Source organism: Macaca mulatta, chromosome 1 (assembly GCF_049350105.2).
Source record: "Macaca mulatta isolate MMU2019108-1 chromosome 1, T2T-MMU8v2.0, whole genome shotgun sequence".
Classification (NCBI taxonomy): Eukaryota; Metazoa; Chordata; class Mammalia; order Primates; family Cercopithecidae; genus Macaca; species Macaca mulatta.
Window position 1 is genome coordinate 177,189,065 of NC_133406.1, and position 18,268 is coordinate 177,207,332.

At 35.7% G+C, this 18,268-nt stretch overlaps 1 protein-coding gene across 16 annotated transcripts in view; it reads left to right on the top strand.

Moving 5' to 3' along the window:
• Positions 1-18,268, top strand: part of ITGB3BP (integrin subunit beta 3 binding protein) — a 73,378-nt gene that overhangs the window by 39,242 nt on the left and 15,868 nt on the right. For all 16 annotated transcript variants that reach the window (XM_077954820.1, XM_077954806.1, XM_077954815.1 and 13 more), the window contains one exon: positions 4,639-4,708. In XM_077954820.1, coding sequence (XP_077810946.1) covers positions 4,639-4,708 — 70 coding nt within the window. The remainder of the gene's footprint in view (positions 1-4,638; positions 4,709-18,268) is intronic.

Sequence of the window (18,268 nt, forward strand, 5' to 3'; positions counted from 1 at the left end):
ATAACACTTAGGTCAGTTATCAGACTGTCAAGTACCCAGTCAACACAAAGTGATCTGAATGAAAGATGTAAAAAACCTGTATTTTTGTTACTGCTTCCCAAATATTACTGTTTTAGTAGATAAAAAGTTATTTCAGTTTTCTCAGCGATAACCTTCTATTCAATAGTGTAAGTAATATTTTAAGAATGTTGTTACATTTCTATCTATGCGACTTAATAAAGGTGTTTTCATTTTGAGTGAAAAAGAACCATTCAGCCGTGTGCAGTGGCTCACTCCTGTAATCCCAGCACTTTGAGGGGCTGAGGTGGGCAAATCACCTGAGGTCGGGAGTTCAGGATTAGCCTGGCCAACATGGCGACACCCAGTCTCTACTAAAAATACAAAAATTAGCCAGGCCTGGTGGTGTATGCCTGTAGTCCCAGCTGCTCAGGAGGCTGAGGCAGGAGAATCACTTGAACCTGGGAGGCAGTGGTTGGCTGGGCTAGCAAAGTGAGACTCTGTCTCAAAAAAAGAAAAAAAAAAATTAATATTGTTATTTTTCATGAGTTGATCCTCTAAAGAGGTTATTTACCTACCACTCTAGTTTATTAATATTAATTTGGTTTATTAAAAGAATAGCAGGACTGTATCAGTATCTCATTCACCTCTTTGCCTGCAGGCCTCAACTTGATCTACATGCTAGTAACCTTTTCAGAAAGAAGTTACTAACTTTTGTTTGACCGCCTTAGACAAATCACTTAAACCTCTGTGGATCAAGGTTTTCCCAACTCTTAACTTTTTGTTTGAGACCAAAATTATTGCCTATAATATTTATCAACTATAAAGTAAGGGTACCTATAAGCAGCATGATACCAGCTTAAACCTGTTTGGACTTTACATTAATTTTTTTTTTTTTTTTTTTTTGAAGATGGAGTCTCATTCTGTCACACAGGCTGGAGTGCAGTGGTGTAATCTTGGCTCACTGCAACCTCTGCCTCCCAGGTTCAAGTGATTGTCCTGTCTCATCCTCCCAAGTAGCTGGGATTATAGGCACATACTGCTGTGCCCGGGTAATTTTTTTGTATTTTAGTAGAGACAGGGTTTCACCGTGTTGCCCAGGCTGGTCTCAAACTCCTGAGCTCAGGCAATCCACCCACCTCGGCCTCCCAAAGTGCTAGGATTACAGGCGTGAACCACTGTGCCCAGCCTACATTAGTCTATTAATAAGCATTGCATCATGGTTAAGAGCACAGTCTTCAGCTAAATGTCTGGGTTTCAATCCTCACTCACTAACTTTATGGACTGGGATAAGTTATGTAACCATTCTGTACTTCTATTTTCTCATCTGTAAAATGGGAACAAGAGTGACTGTGTCAGAGTTGTGCAAGTTAATTAGATATCATATGTAACATATTTAAAGCAATGCCTGGCCCTAGTTAATACCATGTAAGTGTTAGCCATTGTCATCACTATTGATTGTGCTTCCAAGTGTCAACAATTTGTTGAAAGCTATCTTCATTGGTTAGGGAAAGAGCTCCCTGGAGCCTTACCAAAAAGCTCAAATACAATTCTGAATCTAGTTCAGATTCAGTGATGGTACATTTGTCACCAATGTTTTGTGAAACTGCACTTAAAGAGAGTCAAATACACAAGTGTTTGCTCACTTTTACATATAATCTCACAAGAAAAATACCATATAGATTCCACAGTCCTTTTGTGCTTACTTTTTTTTAATAGAATGGAATGAAATAAAGGAATGTATTAAGTAACTGGAAAACTCATTTACTACTCAATATGTTGTATTACTCAACAGTCTAATAACTGATCTAAGTATTACTCTTAGAAATATTAAAATTCTTCATATTTAACAGCTGAAAATTATTTAAAATCATAAATCCTTCCACGAGAAGACTGAAGTTAATACTATTGATGCATTTTTACAGGGTGAGATATTTGACTAGTTCTCTTATAATAAAAATATTTAAAAAGGCATTGAATACCTAGTGAAAATTCAAATAACATTCTTTACTATTTCTTACCTGACATTTTTTGCTATTAGTGCTGAAATGTGAAAACGAATTACAAGTTAAAGGAACAAAGTAATTTTAATACTTAATTTTGGAGCCTTACTGAATGCAAACAGCATAGTACAAAATTCAGGAAATTAGTATTGACCTTTAGGCAAAGATTTTCTGAAATAAAGGTTTAAGGTATATTTGGGTTTTCATTTGTGGTTTTCCACAAAACATTCATTTTCAGCTTAACTTTTTTCAGAGACAGATTTTAATTTATTACTCCAAAACTCTCTAAAATCACAAAATATTGTTATTCTTTTCCCCTTACTTTCTTTACTACATTTTTAACCATATTAATTTATTCCGTTTGAAACAAGGATACTGACTTGTCAAATAAGGCATAGTTCATAAACAAGAGAAATAACTAGTGCTTTAACAAAATTTCTAAATTATAACTTTTTTCTCCTTTTGCCATTAGAGACTATTTTGGGGTAACATGATAGGTTTTTGTTGTTGTTGTTATTGTTTTTGAGGAAGACATAGGTTCAAAGTAACAATGAGAGGAGTTATTATTAATCGACTTCTGAACCAGTGGACTCAATGAAATTGAGTTTCTTTTGACTTTTTTTTATTAGTGGTCAACAGTTTGGGTTATTCATTCATTTGCTTGTTTATTCATTCAATAAACATCAAAAGCTAGTATATGCAAGGCACTGAAAATCTTAACTGTACTAATATGTATCCTCAAATACTTGCTAATTATGTATCAAATGTGTTTAAAGTACTTGGTGTATATGGTAGTATAAAGTACTCTAGAACAAACAACTAAATAGCTCATAAAACAATTATCTGCTTAACCATTGATAAGTACAAACATTATGTTCTACAAGAGCTATAAAATCAAACAAACTTACATTTCAACCCAGTGAGCATATGAAGGATTATGACTTAGTTACATCTTATGTCTTCACGTGTGCCTCTGTCAATTTGTGAAACTTGTAAAAGTTTAGATAAGCTATGACCTTGGATAACTAGATGGCATTTTAAATGGAATGTAACCATTTATTTATTTTATTGTTATCTTTTTTTTTTTTTTTTTTGAGACGGAGTCTTGCTCTGTTGCCCAGGCTGGAGTGCAGTGGTGCGATCTCAGCTCACTGCAAGCTCTGCCTCCCAGGTTCATGCCATTCTCCTGCCTCAGCCTCCCGAGTAGCTGGGACTACAGGCACCCGCCACCGCGCCTGGCTAATTTTTTGTGTTTTTAGTAGAGACAGGGTTTCACCGAGTTAGCCAGGATGGTCTCGATCTCCTGACCTTGTGGTCCGCCTGCCTCGGCCTCCCAAAGTGCTGGGATTACAGGCGTGAGCCACTGCGCCCAGCCTGTTATCTTAAATAAATAATGAATGATATACTTAGATCTTTCCAAGGATTTACTAAATAAATACACATTTAAAGATTCAGGTCCTCAAAAAATTTAAATAAAATTACCATATGACCCAGCAATCCCACTACTGGGTGTATATTCAAAGGATATTAAATCAGTATGTCAAAGAAATATCTGGATTCCCATGTTCATTGCACCATTATTCACAATAGCTAAGATACTAAATCAACCTAAGTGCCCATGAACAGATGAATGGATAAGGAAAATATGGTATATATACTCAATGGAATGCTCTTAACCTTTAAAAAGAGGGAAATCCTGCCACTTGGGACAACATGAATGAACCTGGAGGATATTATGTTAAGGGAAGTAAGCTAGGCACAGAAAGACAAATATCACATGATCTCACTTATAAGTGGGATCTAAAAAAGTCAAAATCATAGAACAGAAAATAGAGTGGTGGTTACCAGGGTCTGCTGGTCGGGAGGGCTGAGTGATTGGGAACATGTTGACCAAATGATAAAAATTTCAGCTAGACAGGAGGAACAAGTTCAATTATTGTATAATTGATTATAATTGATAGCAACATATTATACAGTTGAAAATTGCTAAGAAAGTAGACTTTCAGTGTTCATACCAAAAAAAATGGTAAGTATGTAAGGTAGTAGATATGTTAACTAGTTTGGTTTAGCCATTTTACAATATATACATATTTCAGAACATGTTATATACTATAAATATTTAGTGTCAATTTAAAAATAAAATTAAAAAGGTACTTTTACCCCTAAAATCAAATTTATTTTACAATGATACTATGAGGAACTTAACTATTTTCTGAGTATCAGTATCACCAATCCCTTGTTGTTAACTTGAGAAAAAAAATAGAGGTGGAATAATGCAAACTGGAAGCCTTAATATAATATCATTGATTAAAATCTTTGATGAAAGTATCCTTTATCTAATAAAGTTTACTAATGCATTTTAACCTAATTATGGAATCATATTGGATTTCTCTTTAATATACCAACCTTCAGTTGAAATTTTATTCAAAAGATTATTTTTTCTTATGTGGTATTGTGAATAAGAAATTAGGCAAATAGGAAATGGAAAAAGAAAAACAAAATAGGATACTTTTTCTTTTCCCACCTCCCTTCCATTTGTCCACCTTTTTACTTTCTATTTAAAATTTGACAAAATTCTATTTAAAATTTGATGATTTCTCCTTAACTTTATGTCCTTTTCTTTATTACACATATATAGAAAAGAGAAAAAAATTGAATCACCCCAGTTTAACTGAAAGCAAAGAATCGACAACAAAAGACAATGATGAGTAAGTTTGTTATTTTTGAAATTACATATGTGTATTCTGCAGGAAGATGTTCATATTTGTTAAAGTGACCATTTAAAAGAATTTATTTGTAGAAATTAATAGTTTATACCTGACCTGAAATATTCTCTCTTAAATAAGTAAAATACCTTAGTTGTGATGTGGTTTGTGATATTCTATAATGGTTATATATGATGCCTTAATTTTAATACTCATTGAGCCCAGTTCTCCCAGCATATGCATAATGGACCAGCTCAGGGTAAAATAGAGTAAGACATTTACTTCAGATTTACATGGATGGAGAAGTAATACATGGTTTAGGAACAAAGTGTCTAACAAATAGCTGGTTCAGGATGGAACTAGAAACAGTGAAGCCAGCAGAGAGAGATCTAGAGGAACCTGGAAGGCCTACAGGCCAACAACCAATCATTTTCATATTGTCCTGTCGGTGGTTCCTTTGAATGAAGACATTATCTGCAGAAAGCTACTGTCTATGTAGGAAAAGCCTGGAAAGAATACAGATGGCTCTCCATATGTGTGTATTACACATTTGTGGATTCAACCAATGACAGATTGAAAATATTTTGAGAAAAAAATGAATGGTTGCATCTGTACTGAACATATACAGACTTTTTTCTTGTTATTATTTCCTAAACCAATACAGTATAACAACTATTTATGTAGCATTTACATTGTGTTAGGTATTATAAGTAATCTAGAGATGATTAAAGTATATGGGAGGATGTGCATAGGTTATATGCAAATGCACCATTTTATATAGGAGACTTGAGCCTCCATGGATTTTGGTATCTGCTGAAGTCCTGGAACCAATTCTCCACAGATACTGAGGGACAACTGTATTCGTATCGTCTTCCTGGAAGGATTGAATTAAGCAGAATGGGGGTTAAATTTTCAAAGTAGTGCATATGTTTAGCTCATTTACCATTTCAGTGTATCTTCTATCTACCACACCAGTGGACACTAAAGAGTAAAGATAAGGAAAATGAAGTTTCTCCCCATTGGGAGCTTATGTTTTTTTTTTGGTTTTTTTTTTGTTTTTTTGCCCTGAGACAGGGTCTCACTCTGTTGCCCAGGCTGGAGCACAATGGTGTGATCGCCATTCAGTGCAGCCTCAACCTCCTGGGTTCAAGCAGTCCTCCCACCTTAGCCTCCTGCGTAGCTGAGACTACAGGTCCACACCACCACGCCCTACTAATTTTTGTGTATTTTTGCAGAGACAGGGTTTCGCCATGTTACCCAAGCTAGTATCAAACCCCTGGGCTCAAGCAATCCACTCACCCAGGCCTCCCAAAATTCTGGGATTACAGGTGTGAGATTCTGCTTGCAGCCTGGGAGCTTATGATCTTATGCTGTAAGTTAATATACCTTCCTCAATTTAGAAATGGGTTATGTTTACAAATGTTTTTGGAGTCATTTACATGGAACTCAGAATGCATTTTCCATGCAAATAGTGTTATAATCTGTGGTTACAGCCCTGAGTCAGGGCACAGATCTATTTATTTCATGATATAGCTGAACTATAGTTTTGGTAGTAGTCCAGATTAAAAGATGTGGAAACTGAGTGCCATTTAAAATACTTTAGGGACAAAGAGAAGAGTTTTTCAAAGAATCCTCATTGTTTGGCATCTCCTACATGTGTCCATTATTTGCTTTTAGTAGCTGTTTGCCCTTGACATACTGCTCCTCCAGCTCCAAATATTTGCATGTTTCAGTCTTTTCTGCCCCACAAATATTTTTGTTGTAAATTATTTCTTCCTACTCCTAATCAAAGCTTTTGTTTCCTCAGTGAACTGATCTCAACTGGATATTAACAGGAAAGCATTCTTTTTTGTTTAACTTATTTAATGTTTTTTAACATAGGAAATATATGTACACAGGAAAAAGTTCAAATTATACAAAAGGATATACAGTGAAAGCAAGTAGCAAGTAAAAATTTATAAATCACAGATAATCTTGTATTTGAAAGCAGGTGCCTGCTAAACCGAATTAATTTCTGATGCAGTTACATAAAGTGTAAATAGGCAGCAAAGGAGGAAATGTTTTTGGACAAAAGTGATACCAGATAATCAAGCCTGTTGTTTTTCTCCCCGAATCAGCTCAACTTAATAGTGTCTTTCCTTCTTTCTTCTTGTAAACCCATCAATTTCTTTAGAGCTCAGACTTTTAAAACAATAGCTCCCATGGCAGTGGGCTTCAAGGAGCAAGGGAAGAACAAGAACCATTGTTATGAGTCACATAGGAATTTGCCTATGTTTATTTAAATTATTAATTTCTCTCCATATTTGTTTCTAAAGATCTCTGTTATTTAAGTATATCACTCCATGAATTGGTGTTATAATTAGTGAATCTAAGTATGAGCTGAGACATTTTACAACATATAAAAATAACGGGCCAGGTGTGGTGGCTCACACCTGTAATCCCAGCACTTTGGGAGGCCAAGGCGGGCAGATCACTTTAGGCTGGGAGTTCTCCCTGTCTCTACTAAAAATACAAAAATTAGCTGGGCGTGCTGGCGGGCGCCTGTGGTCCCAGCTACACAGGAGGCTGAAGCAGGAGAATCACTTGAACCCGGGTTGGGAGGTTGCAGTGAGTTGATATCGTGCCACGGTACTACAGCCTGGGTGACAGAGCAAGACTCTGTCTCAAAAAAAAAAAAAAAAAAAAAAAAAATTTCTGTCAGGAGACTGAGGAAAGAAAATTGCTTGAGGCCAGGAGTTCAGGGCTGTAGTACACTATGATCCCTCCTGTAAATAGCCACTGCATGCCAGCCTGGGTGACACAGTGAGACCCTGTCTCTTAAAAAAAAAAAAAAAGAAAATGATACTTTTTTTTTTTTTTTTGAGACAGAGTCTCGTTGTGTCGCCCAAGCTGGAGTGCAATGATGCAATCTCGGCTCGCTGCAACCTCTGCCTCCTGGGCTCAAGCTATTATCCTGCTTCAGCCTCCCTAGTAGCTGGGTGTGGTGGTACATGCCTGTAGTCCCAGCTACTCGGGAGGCTGAGGTGGGAGGATCACTGGGGCCCAGGAGGTCAAGGCTACAGTAAGTGATGATCATACGAATGCACTCTAGCCTGGGTGACAGAGCGAGACCCTGTCTCAAAAAAAGAAAAAAATAACCCTAGAAAATAACTATAATTTAGAAAGCAAGATGCTTTTTAAATACATTCTTAGCCAATTAGAACAAATAATCTATTTCTATGAGAACACTAAATGTTAATGATTATAAACTACAAAACAAGTTTCTAAATAAATTTTCTTATTTCCAAAAGCTAGTGAATAGTCAATATCCATCACTGGCCTGTAATCCCAGGACTCTGGGAGGCCAAGGAGGGAGGATCACTTGAGGCAAGGAGTTAAGAGACCAGCCTGGGCAACAAAATGAGACCCCATCTCTACAAAAAATAAAAAAATTAGCCAAGCATGGTAGTGTGCACCTGTGGACCCAGCTACATAGGAGGTTGAGTTAGGAGAATCATTTGAGCCCAGGAGGTGGAGGCTGACATCTGCAGGCCGAAAGAGCCATGGCTTTGGAAGGGCCATAAGTTCCACCACACTCTTGGTGGTTCTCACCCTGCAGCTTGGAGAAGGTGCAATACTCTCCATTACCACTAATATAAATAATGTTTGTAAAATTTTTACCTAATAAAAAATTTAGGACAGGCACATGTCTGCTTACAGGTAAGGTATTTTTTGTCTGTTAAAACTAGTCTGTAGCTTTTTTCATGAATGCTTTGTCAAATTATGAAAGTTAAAGTGCAGTGATATTTGAAGACTGTAAGTGATGGTGTATCTTGTTTCTAATAAGATAAACCTTTTTGCCTTTGTTTTATCTTATTAGGGAGTTATATGTCAGTGTTTGAAACATGCTGTGTGGTATAATAGGTTTAAAATAAATTCTTTAAAAGAGGAATACTGAAACTAGCCTTGTAGATTTGTCTGGTGCACGTGATGAAAGCTACAGCTTTATTTGGGGTTGGTGGCAATGCCCTGCTGGCTAACTTTCAGGTGACTGGGTTTTTTAAGTTTGGCAAGTAGAAACTTCTAAAATTGGATTTTCCTTTGGAAATGTGTAGGGTCGGGGGAGGATGTCCTAACCCTATGTTGCGATCCTATTTAGAAAAATATGGGCTTAAATAGAGCCCGCATTTTTGATTTTAATCCAGTGTTCCACATGTGTGACTGCTGTTTCTAAAAGAAGTTTCCAAAATGTCACCATTTCTCAGAACTGAATAAACGTATTGCCAAGAGGCTTTTCTTACGAATGAAACGTATCTGGGTAAATCTAAACAAAATTGCCTCTGTCTTCACAGTACCAAAGTTCACATAAAAGGTGAAAGCTCCTTTACATATTAAAATATGTATCTGTAACACTAATTTGTTACCATTATGAATTCTTTCAGCTCCATTTTAGGAAAAAGTAGTTGGCTATTTAGAAGTATGTATGTCATTGTTAGTCTACAGATAAAAACATCCTGGGTCAGCCCACTCTGTCCACTACCATAGGCTACAGAGAAAAGTCATCATTGCTGTCAATACAAGTTGATGGTTTCCAATCTTAAAAAATTTTTTTTAATTAAAATAAATTTTTAAAAAGTTAAATGCAATAAAAATACAAATTTGAATAGAAACATGACTCAAATTATTTTTATAAATACATAGTTTTGTTTATTTAAACCAAAATCTTGAGACCCTTAAAAACACAAAATTTATGAAGTAGAGTTCTTAAATTTATGAAGTAGAAAACAAGCTTAAGAACTGCAAACAAAATTTCTCACTGGGCTGGGCGTGGTGAGTCACACCTATAATCCCAGCACTTTGGGAGGTCAAGGCAAGCAGATCACTTGAGTTCAGAAGTTCAAGCCTGAGCAATATGCATCTCTACAAAAAAAAAATTTTTTTAATTAGCAGGGCTGGGTGGTGCACGCTTGTAGTCCCAGCTACTCAGGAAGCTGAGATGGGAGGATCACTCTAGCGCTGCATGTTGCACACCAGCCTGGGAGACAGAAAAATACCCTATCAAGAAAAAAAAAGAAAAAAATTCCATGGGTAAAATATCTATAAATACCTTGTGTATGCTTTTAACAGTTTAGAGACATTTTTTAAACTCTAGATTCTTAAATAATTTAAAATTTATAGAAAATTGGCAAGAATATTAAAAAAAATTCCTTAACACTCCCCCAGAGTCACAAATTGTTAATATTTTGTCACCATGTACTTTTATTCTCTCTGTCACACATGTGCACACACATACATAGGTACCCAAACTTTTCTGAATATTTGAGAAGTTGCAGACATCCTTTTTTACCGCTAAATCCTTCAGTGTGTATTTCCTAAGAAGAGCATTATTTAGCCATAGTAAAAATATTAAAATCAGAAAATTTAACATTGATATAATTACTGTTATCTAGTATATACTCCAAATTCAAATTTTCCCAGTAATGTTCTTTATCACAGCTTTTCTCTTGATCCAGGATTCAATCCAAGGTCACATATTACAAAATAGTTCTTAAAGTTTCCTTCAATCTAGAACAATTTTTTTAACCTTTTATTGTCTTCTCTGACAGTGACATTTTGTTAGAAATGTCAGAAAAAAAATTTTTGTTTTTTCTTACTTTTCACTTTGCTTTTTTTACTGATGAATACGTCCTGAAATCAATTCCTATTTTTTAAATAGTGTAGACTCTTTTTTGTACATCATTCCTCAGTTGTGTTTGCCTGATATTTTGTCATTAGTCATGTTATGTATTTTGGGGCAAAAATATAGAAGAATGTTGAATTACATCAAGAGATATTTTGTCCTATTATTGATTAATTTTAATCATTTAATTACAGTGATGTTCAGCAGGTTTATATACTATAAAAGTAATCATTTGGCCAGGCGTGGTGGCTCAAGCCTGTAATCCTAGCACTTTAGGAGGCCAAGACAGGCAGATCACGAGGTCAGGAGGTCAAGACCATCCCGCCTAACACGGTGAAACCCCGTCTCTACTAAAAAATACAAAAAACTAGCCGGGCGAGGTGGCGGGTGCCTGTAGTCCCAGCTACTCGGGAGTCTGAGGCAGGAGAATGGCATGAACCGGGGAGGCGGAGCGTGCAGTGAGCCGAGATCGTGCCACTGCACTTCAGCCTGGGCGACAGAGCGAGACTCCGTCTCAAAAAAAAAAAAAAAAAGTAATCATTTTCCCTTTGTAATTAATAAATACTTTGTGGCGAGGTACTTTGTCATGTTTCACCCAGTAGTTTTAACATACATTGATGATTCTTGCCTGAGTCAGTTATTACTATAATGATTGCCATAGTCATAATTTTCTAACTCCATCATTTCCGTATTTATTAATTGACCTTCTGCTGGTTGACCATTTAAAAATTCATCTGTTCATAGTGATACAAGGTTTTTCCTTGACTTCCCCTTTTCCATATTTCTATCCCATCTCAAATCTAAATTTCTGTCTCCTGAGAGCAGCAATAAATTTGCACATTTGCTTAATCCTACATCACACGCAAAATACTTGCAGAATTCCTGTGCTCACAGCACTGCTAAAAACAAACCTGCGAAGCATTCAAGATTTGTTTGCAGTTTTTTGTGCTTAGATTAAAGATACATAGTCAAATTACTGTTTTCAAAAATTATTTGGATTAGTTCATCATTTGAAGTATTCATTTGAAATAGGTTTTCTTGATTGTGAATTTTACTTTTTTCTCATGCTTTTTGACTTTTTAAAATGAGATAAGCCATTAATATAGTCCTAAAAGTCAAAACTGTTGCCAAAAAAGGATACTCAGAGTAGCATTAATCCCTCCCTCATTCCTGCTACCTATTTCTTGTGGGTAACCAAATTCATTAGTTTCTTATTTACCTTTCCTATGCAGTTTCATTTTGTTTTTTCTTACTTTTTTTATATAGAAGATGGCACACCATATGTACTCTTTTTGCTTTGCTTTTTTTTACTGATGAATACGTCCTGAAATCATTTCCTATTGATCAATTTGGAGAATTTTAAATGTAAGAATCCTCTCAACAGGAAAATACAGTTCCATGTTCTAGGTTTAAAAATTTTTTCTTCACAAAACAAATAGTTAATGGCGTGTCAATAAAGCCCATTTGTAAAAAAAAAAACAAAAACTACACATTAATATTTTATGTGAACTTCCATATCCTTTATGTTTTGCAAGGAATATATATAATTTACTGCGATTGGCTTTTCTTCCTCTTGGCAATTTGCTGCTGCTGTAGCTGGCATTGCTATGAAAATGCAATAATGGTGACTGTCCTGTAAGTTTTATTTTCAGATAATTGTAGATTTACTTGCCATTGTGAGAAGTAAAACAGAGACATCATGTGTAGTGTTTTCCTAGTTTCCCAATATAACATCTTATAAAACTGTAGTACAATATCACAACCAGGAAATTGACATTGACTCAATCCACTGATCTTATTCATATTTCCTGTTTTGCAATGAACTAATTTGTGTGTGTATTTAGTTCTATGCAATTTTATCACGTGTAGGTTCTTGTATCTACCGCTGTAATCATGATACAGAACAGTTCCATCACCACAAGGATCCCACCTGTTGTATAGGCCCTTTTTTTTTTTTTTTTTTTTTTTTGAGACAGAGTTTCACTCTTGTTGCCCATGCTGGAGTGCAATGGCATGATCTTGGCTCACTGCAACCTCCACCTCTTGGGTTCAAGTGATTCTCCTTGCCTCAGCCTCCCAAATAGCTGGGATTATAAGTGTGCACCACCACCAGGCCCTGTTAGTTTTTGTATTTTTCGTAGAGATGGGGGTTTCACCATGTTGGCCAGGCTAGTCTCAAACTCCTGACCTCAGGTGATCCACATTGGCCTTCTAAAGTACTGGGATTATAGGCATGAGCCACTGCACCCAGCCTAAGACTTATTTTTAATCACTAGCTCATTCTCTCTTATAGGCAGAAGAGTAACTTTTTTAGATGTGTATTTTTTTTATTTCTGTACTGACCTAAATAAAACCTTTTTAATAGTAGTGAGTTATGCCAGAACTGGTTTTTAAAAAATGTTTGTTGTTTTGTTTTGCATTATGTATACAATTTAATTGTGACAACCACTGGTCAGTATTCTAAGTTCCTCTTGACTGCTCAAATGATGGTCTCTAGGGATAAGTTAGTTGAAAATGTTTATCAGAATCTTAGGATGAAGATATATGCCTATATTCCATATTATGCCTATTCTGTAGGTGAGCAAAGGCTAAGAGGAAAGCCAGTCTTAAAAAGAGAATTATTTTCAACAATTTAAAATTTTAGATACGGAAGACTGAAAACTTTCCCCGAAAGATCAGAAGCCAAACAAGGACACCTGCTTTCACCACTGGTATTCAACATTGTATTGGAAATTCTAGCCAGAGCAATTAGACAAGAAAAAGAAATAAAAGACATTTAAATTGGAAGGGAAAAAGTAAAACAATCTTTATTTGAAGACGAAATGATTTTCTATAGAGAAAATCCCAAGAGTGCACAGGAAGCTACTAGAGCTAATAACTAGAGTCAAAAAAGTTTCAGGGTATAAGATCAACACACAAAAATCAGTTTCCATATACCTGTAATGAATTTGAAAAGGAAATTAAGGAAGCAGTCCATTGCGGTAGGATCTGAAAGGACAAAATACACAGGAATAAATTTAACCAAAGAGGTAAAAAACTTGTACACTAGAAACTACAATTCATTTTTGAAAGAAAATAAAGAATATCTAAATAAAAGGGAAGATATTCTGTATTCATGGGCAAGAAGATTTAATATTGTTAAGATGTTAATGCTACTACACAAAGCAGTCTACAGATTCACTGTAATTCCTGTATTTCTTTTGCAGAATGATTAAACAGCATTTTTTGCAGAAATGGAAAAGCCTATCCTTAAATTCATATGCAACTACAAGAGACCCCAAATAGCCAAACAATCTTGAAAAAGGACAAAGTTGGAAGACTCATATTTCCTGATTTCAAAACATACTGCAAAGCTACAGTAATCAAAACAGTATGGCACTGGCATAACAGTAGCCATAGAGACAAATGGAATAGAATTGGGTGTCCAAAACACACACATACATCTATGACCAATTGATTTTTGACAAGGATGCCAAGTTTATTTAATGGAGAAAGAATAGTGTCTTCAATAAATGTTGCTGGGAAACAGGATTTCCTTATAAAAAAGAATGGAGTTGGATCCCTACCTCACAGCATATATAAAAATTAGTTCAAAATGGATCAGTGACCTAAATATAAGGGCCAAAACCATTTATAACTATCTTAGAGGGAAACATAATGATAAATCTTCATGACCTTGAATTTGTTGATAGATTCTTATATAACAACACCAAAAGCACAATGAACAAAAGAAAAAATAAATTGGACTTTATCAAAAGTAAAAGCTCTTGTGCTTCAGAGTACACCATCAAGAAAGTGAAAAGGCATAGCACAGAATGGGAGAAAATATTTTCAAATTATATATCTAATAAGGGTTTAATGTCCAGAGTATATCAAGGACTTCTAAAACTCAACAAGAAAAAAAGACAGCCCAATTTTAAACATAGGCAAAAACTTGAGTAGATATTTCTATTTTGTTGTTTTGGTTTTTTGTTTGTTTGTTTGTTTGTTTTGAGACAGAGTCTCGCTCTGTTGCCCAGGCTGGAGTGCAGTGGTGCTATCTTGGCTTACTGCAAGCTCCGCCTCCTGGGTTCACACCATTCTCCTGCCTCAGCCTCCCGAATAGCTGGGACTACAGGCACCCACCACCACGTGTGGCAAACTTTTTTTTTTTGTATTTTTAGTAGAGATGGGGCTTCACCAGGGTGGTCTCGATCTCCTGACCTCATGATCTGCCTGCCTCAGCCTCCCAAATTGCTGGGATTACAGGTGTGAGCCACCGCACCTGGCCTTGAGTAGCTATTTCTTGAAAGAAGTTATACAAATTGCCAATAAGCACATGAAAATGTATTAAATATCATTAGTCATTAAAGAAATGCAAATCAAAACTACAGTGAGACCTTACATTTTACACATTACATCTACGAGAATGGCCATTTAAACAAACAATAAAAGTGGAAAATAACAAATATTGGCAAGGATATAGAAGAATTAAAACCCTTGTACATTGTAGCTCCTGTGGAAAACAGTCTGGCACTTTCTCAAAAAGTTAAACATATAATTAACATAAGACCAAGCAATTTCACTCCTAGGTGTATGCCCAAAATAATTGAAAACAGTGACTCAGATATTTATATACCAGTGTTTATTCCATCATTATTCACAATAACCAAAAGATAGGAAACAACCCAAATGTTCATCAACAAATAAATGGCTAAACAAAGTGTGGTATATACATACAGTGGAATATTATTTATTCATGAAAAGGAAAGAAGTTCTGATACATGCTACAACATTGAAGAATCTTGAAAGCATTGTGCTAAGTGAAATAAGCCAGACACATATAAGGACAAATATTGTTAAGATTCCAGTTGTACGCAATATCTAGAATGGACTAATTCAAAGAGACAGAAAGGAGATTAAAGGTTACTAGAGACTGGAGGTGGGAAGCATGAGGAGGTATTGCTTAATGGTTATACAGTTTCTGTTTGTAGTAATAGAAAAGTTTTGGATATAGTGGTGATGGTTGCACATATTGTGAATGTAATGTCACTGAATTGTACACTTAAAAATGTTTAAAATGACAAATCTTGTTATATATATTTTATCACAATAAGAAATTTAAAAAAAAAATGTAAGCTGAACGGAATGCAGAAAAGCTCCTTGAGACAGCCTGTAAGAATATAATGAAATGCATAGACCTAAACACAGGGGGAAATTTTTTTTTTTTGACAAAGGATATCAATTTCATTTATATTGACCAAGTTTTTTTGTGATCAGTCTTCATGAAAAGTGCTTTTAATTAATTTTTATGTGCATGAGAATTGCCTGGAAGTGCATATTTCTGACCTTCTCTGTTAGTAGTTCTTGGATGCAGCCCAGGAATTTGTATTTTTAACCATTTACCAAGGAATTCTGATGCCAGTGGTAACTGAATTACACTTTTGGAAGTATTACATAATGGTTGAGAACATAGGTCAAACACACCTGGGTTCAAGTCCTGACTGTGCCCCTTGTTATAAAACCCTGAATAATTAAATTATTTATTAGTACTTCAGTGATCGTAGCTGTAGAATGGAGACAATATTTCCCACGGATAGTTGTGTTGAAACTTAAGATATAGTTTGTAAAGTAGTAAGTATAGTGCCTTAAACTAAGAAAGCATTAAAAAAATGTTAACAATATATTTCATTGTTTTCATAATTCAGCTATCATCCAAAATTATCAGTTTAGGTTGAGGGAGATGGAGATTCGGTGACCTATTTACCTTTTTCTGCATGAATTGTAGTATTGTAAAGATTTAGAAGAACCTAAGGAATTCATCCTTGTTATGTACATTTAATGCACAAGTCTTGAGATTTATAAAAGTACAATTTCTTAGAGGTAATAACTTTCAGATAATAGCTTTTAGTAATAGAATTAATTAGGGGTGTATTTGTGGCCTCTGAGAATACTGTATTAAAAATACTAAGGCAGAAATATAAATATAAGAGTTTAGTTTTAATATGGAGGAAGTGGAGATTGGGTTAGGCTGTCATGTTGAGCAGAAATTAAGAAGATTCATTAAATTAAGTAAATGGAGAGTTAAGCAGCATTGGGTGCTCAGCAAAATCATACTTCTAATATTGACTGTCAATTCTACTGTGAGGCTTCCCCCCCCCCCCCCCCCCCCGCCCATAGTACTCACAGCTTAGGCTAGGAGCAAAGAAAACAAATAGGGACATCCTGGGTTACCTGTGAGAAAGACATATGTGGTGGAAGGTTAGAGAACTGAATTAATTAACTTTGTCAGCAATATAACTGATGAATCATGGAGACTACATAAGACAATAGGAGAAGGAAGTTAAAAAAAAAAGAGAGAGAAAACTGCAGGATGGGCATACTTCACTTGACTCTAGGGATGGATGGTCACTGGACTAGGTCTTTTTTCTTCTGTTCATTGATCCATCAAATAGTTACTGGGTACCTACCACACCTGCAGGCACCTTATTAGTTAACACAGGTTATAAAAGTAAATAAGGTAGATACCACCCTTGCCTTCATGGAACTTACAATCTGGTAAGCAAGATATATATCAAACAATTGGAAGTTACAAAAAAGGAGGGAAATCAAGATTTTTTTCAGGCCATTATCATGGCTTTTACAGGTTTTCACTCTTCTTCCAGTATATCCATAATGCCTACACAGTACACTAAGTACCATGGCTTGCATCCTAGGGAATCTATAAATCACTGGGTTCTTTTTTCATTTGCTCTACTCCTTTGCTTCTCATTCTTTCACATCTAGGATGGCACAGCACATAGCAGGAGCTGAGTTAATGCTTGCTAACACCTGCCTCAATAAATCTGAATTAGAAGCACCAATTTAATAACAGTTTCTCTTTGTTCTTTTAGTTCTCTCCTCAGAATACTTCTGAGGGACTTAATAGAGAAAAAGTAAATGATGAAACTAAATTTGAAGCTAAGAATGGAAAATAACTGAAAGAATTGAAACTGGCCAAGATAGGAAAAATCCTGAACTGGTACAGAATGATAGTTTTGAAAGTCAAGTTACCCCTGACTTGAGACTGGAGAAGTTAATATAGAAGGAAGGAAAAGCAGAATTAATGGATACATCCAGTGCTTCTCATGGATTTTATTTGGCTGTTGCACCTAATTTCAGTTGTTTTTCAGAATAAGGACTTTCTCTTTGAGGAACGTGAAAGAACTCTGAATTTCACAATGCAACTCTTCTAAGCAAATTGGAAAACTGCACTGAAAATCCTGAATTTTGACATGTAGCTCCCTCAAGAGAAAAACTACTAGATGCTTAAAAAAAAACAAAAAATGCTGCTTGGTTTTTAGTTATGAAAAAGAAGGTTAATTCAAGGAAGACCAAGATTTCAGATTTCTCAGGTTGTGCTACAATAGTCTTTGACCACAATGCAGATTTGATTAAATCTTGTAAGGATGCCATAAAACTGGCGACAGTCACTGGATATCTGGATGTAGTGGCCCATTGACATCTGGATGGCTCAAAGGATCATTATAAGATAAAGGATTTGGGCCAGGCGTGGCTCACGTCTGTAATCCCAGCACTTTGGGAGGACGAGGCGGGCAGATCACAAGGTCAGGAGATCAAGACCATCCTGGCTAACACGGTGAAACCTCATCTCTACTAAAACTACAAAAAATTAGCTGGGTGTGGCAGCGTGCATCTGTAGTCCCAGCTACTCCAGAAGCTGAGGCAGGAGAATGACATGAACCCAGGAGGTGGAGCTTGCAGTGTGCCGAGATTGCACCACTGTACTCCAGCCTGGGTAAGAGAGCAAGACTCCATCTCAAAAAAAAAAAAAAAATTTGGTCCAATTTAATCTAGTCAGAGGCAAATCTATTTGAGAAAAAAATAGTATTCTGTAAAATATGAATGGCACCAGTGATGATACT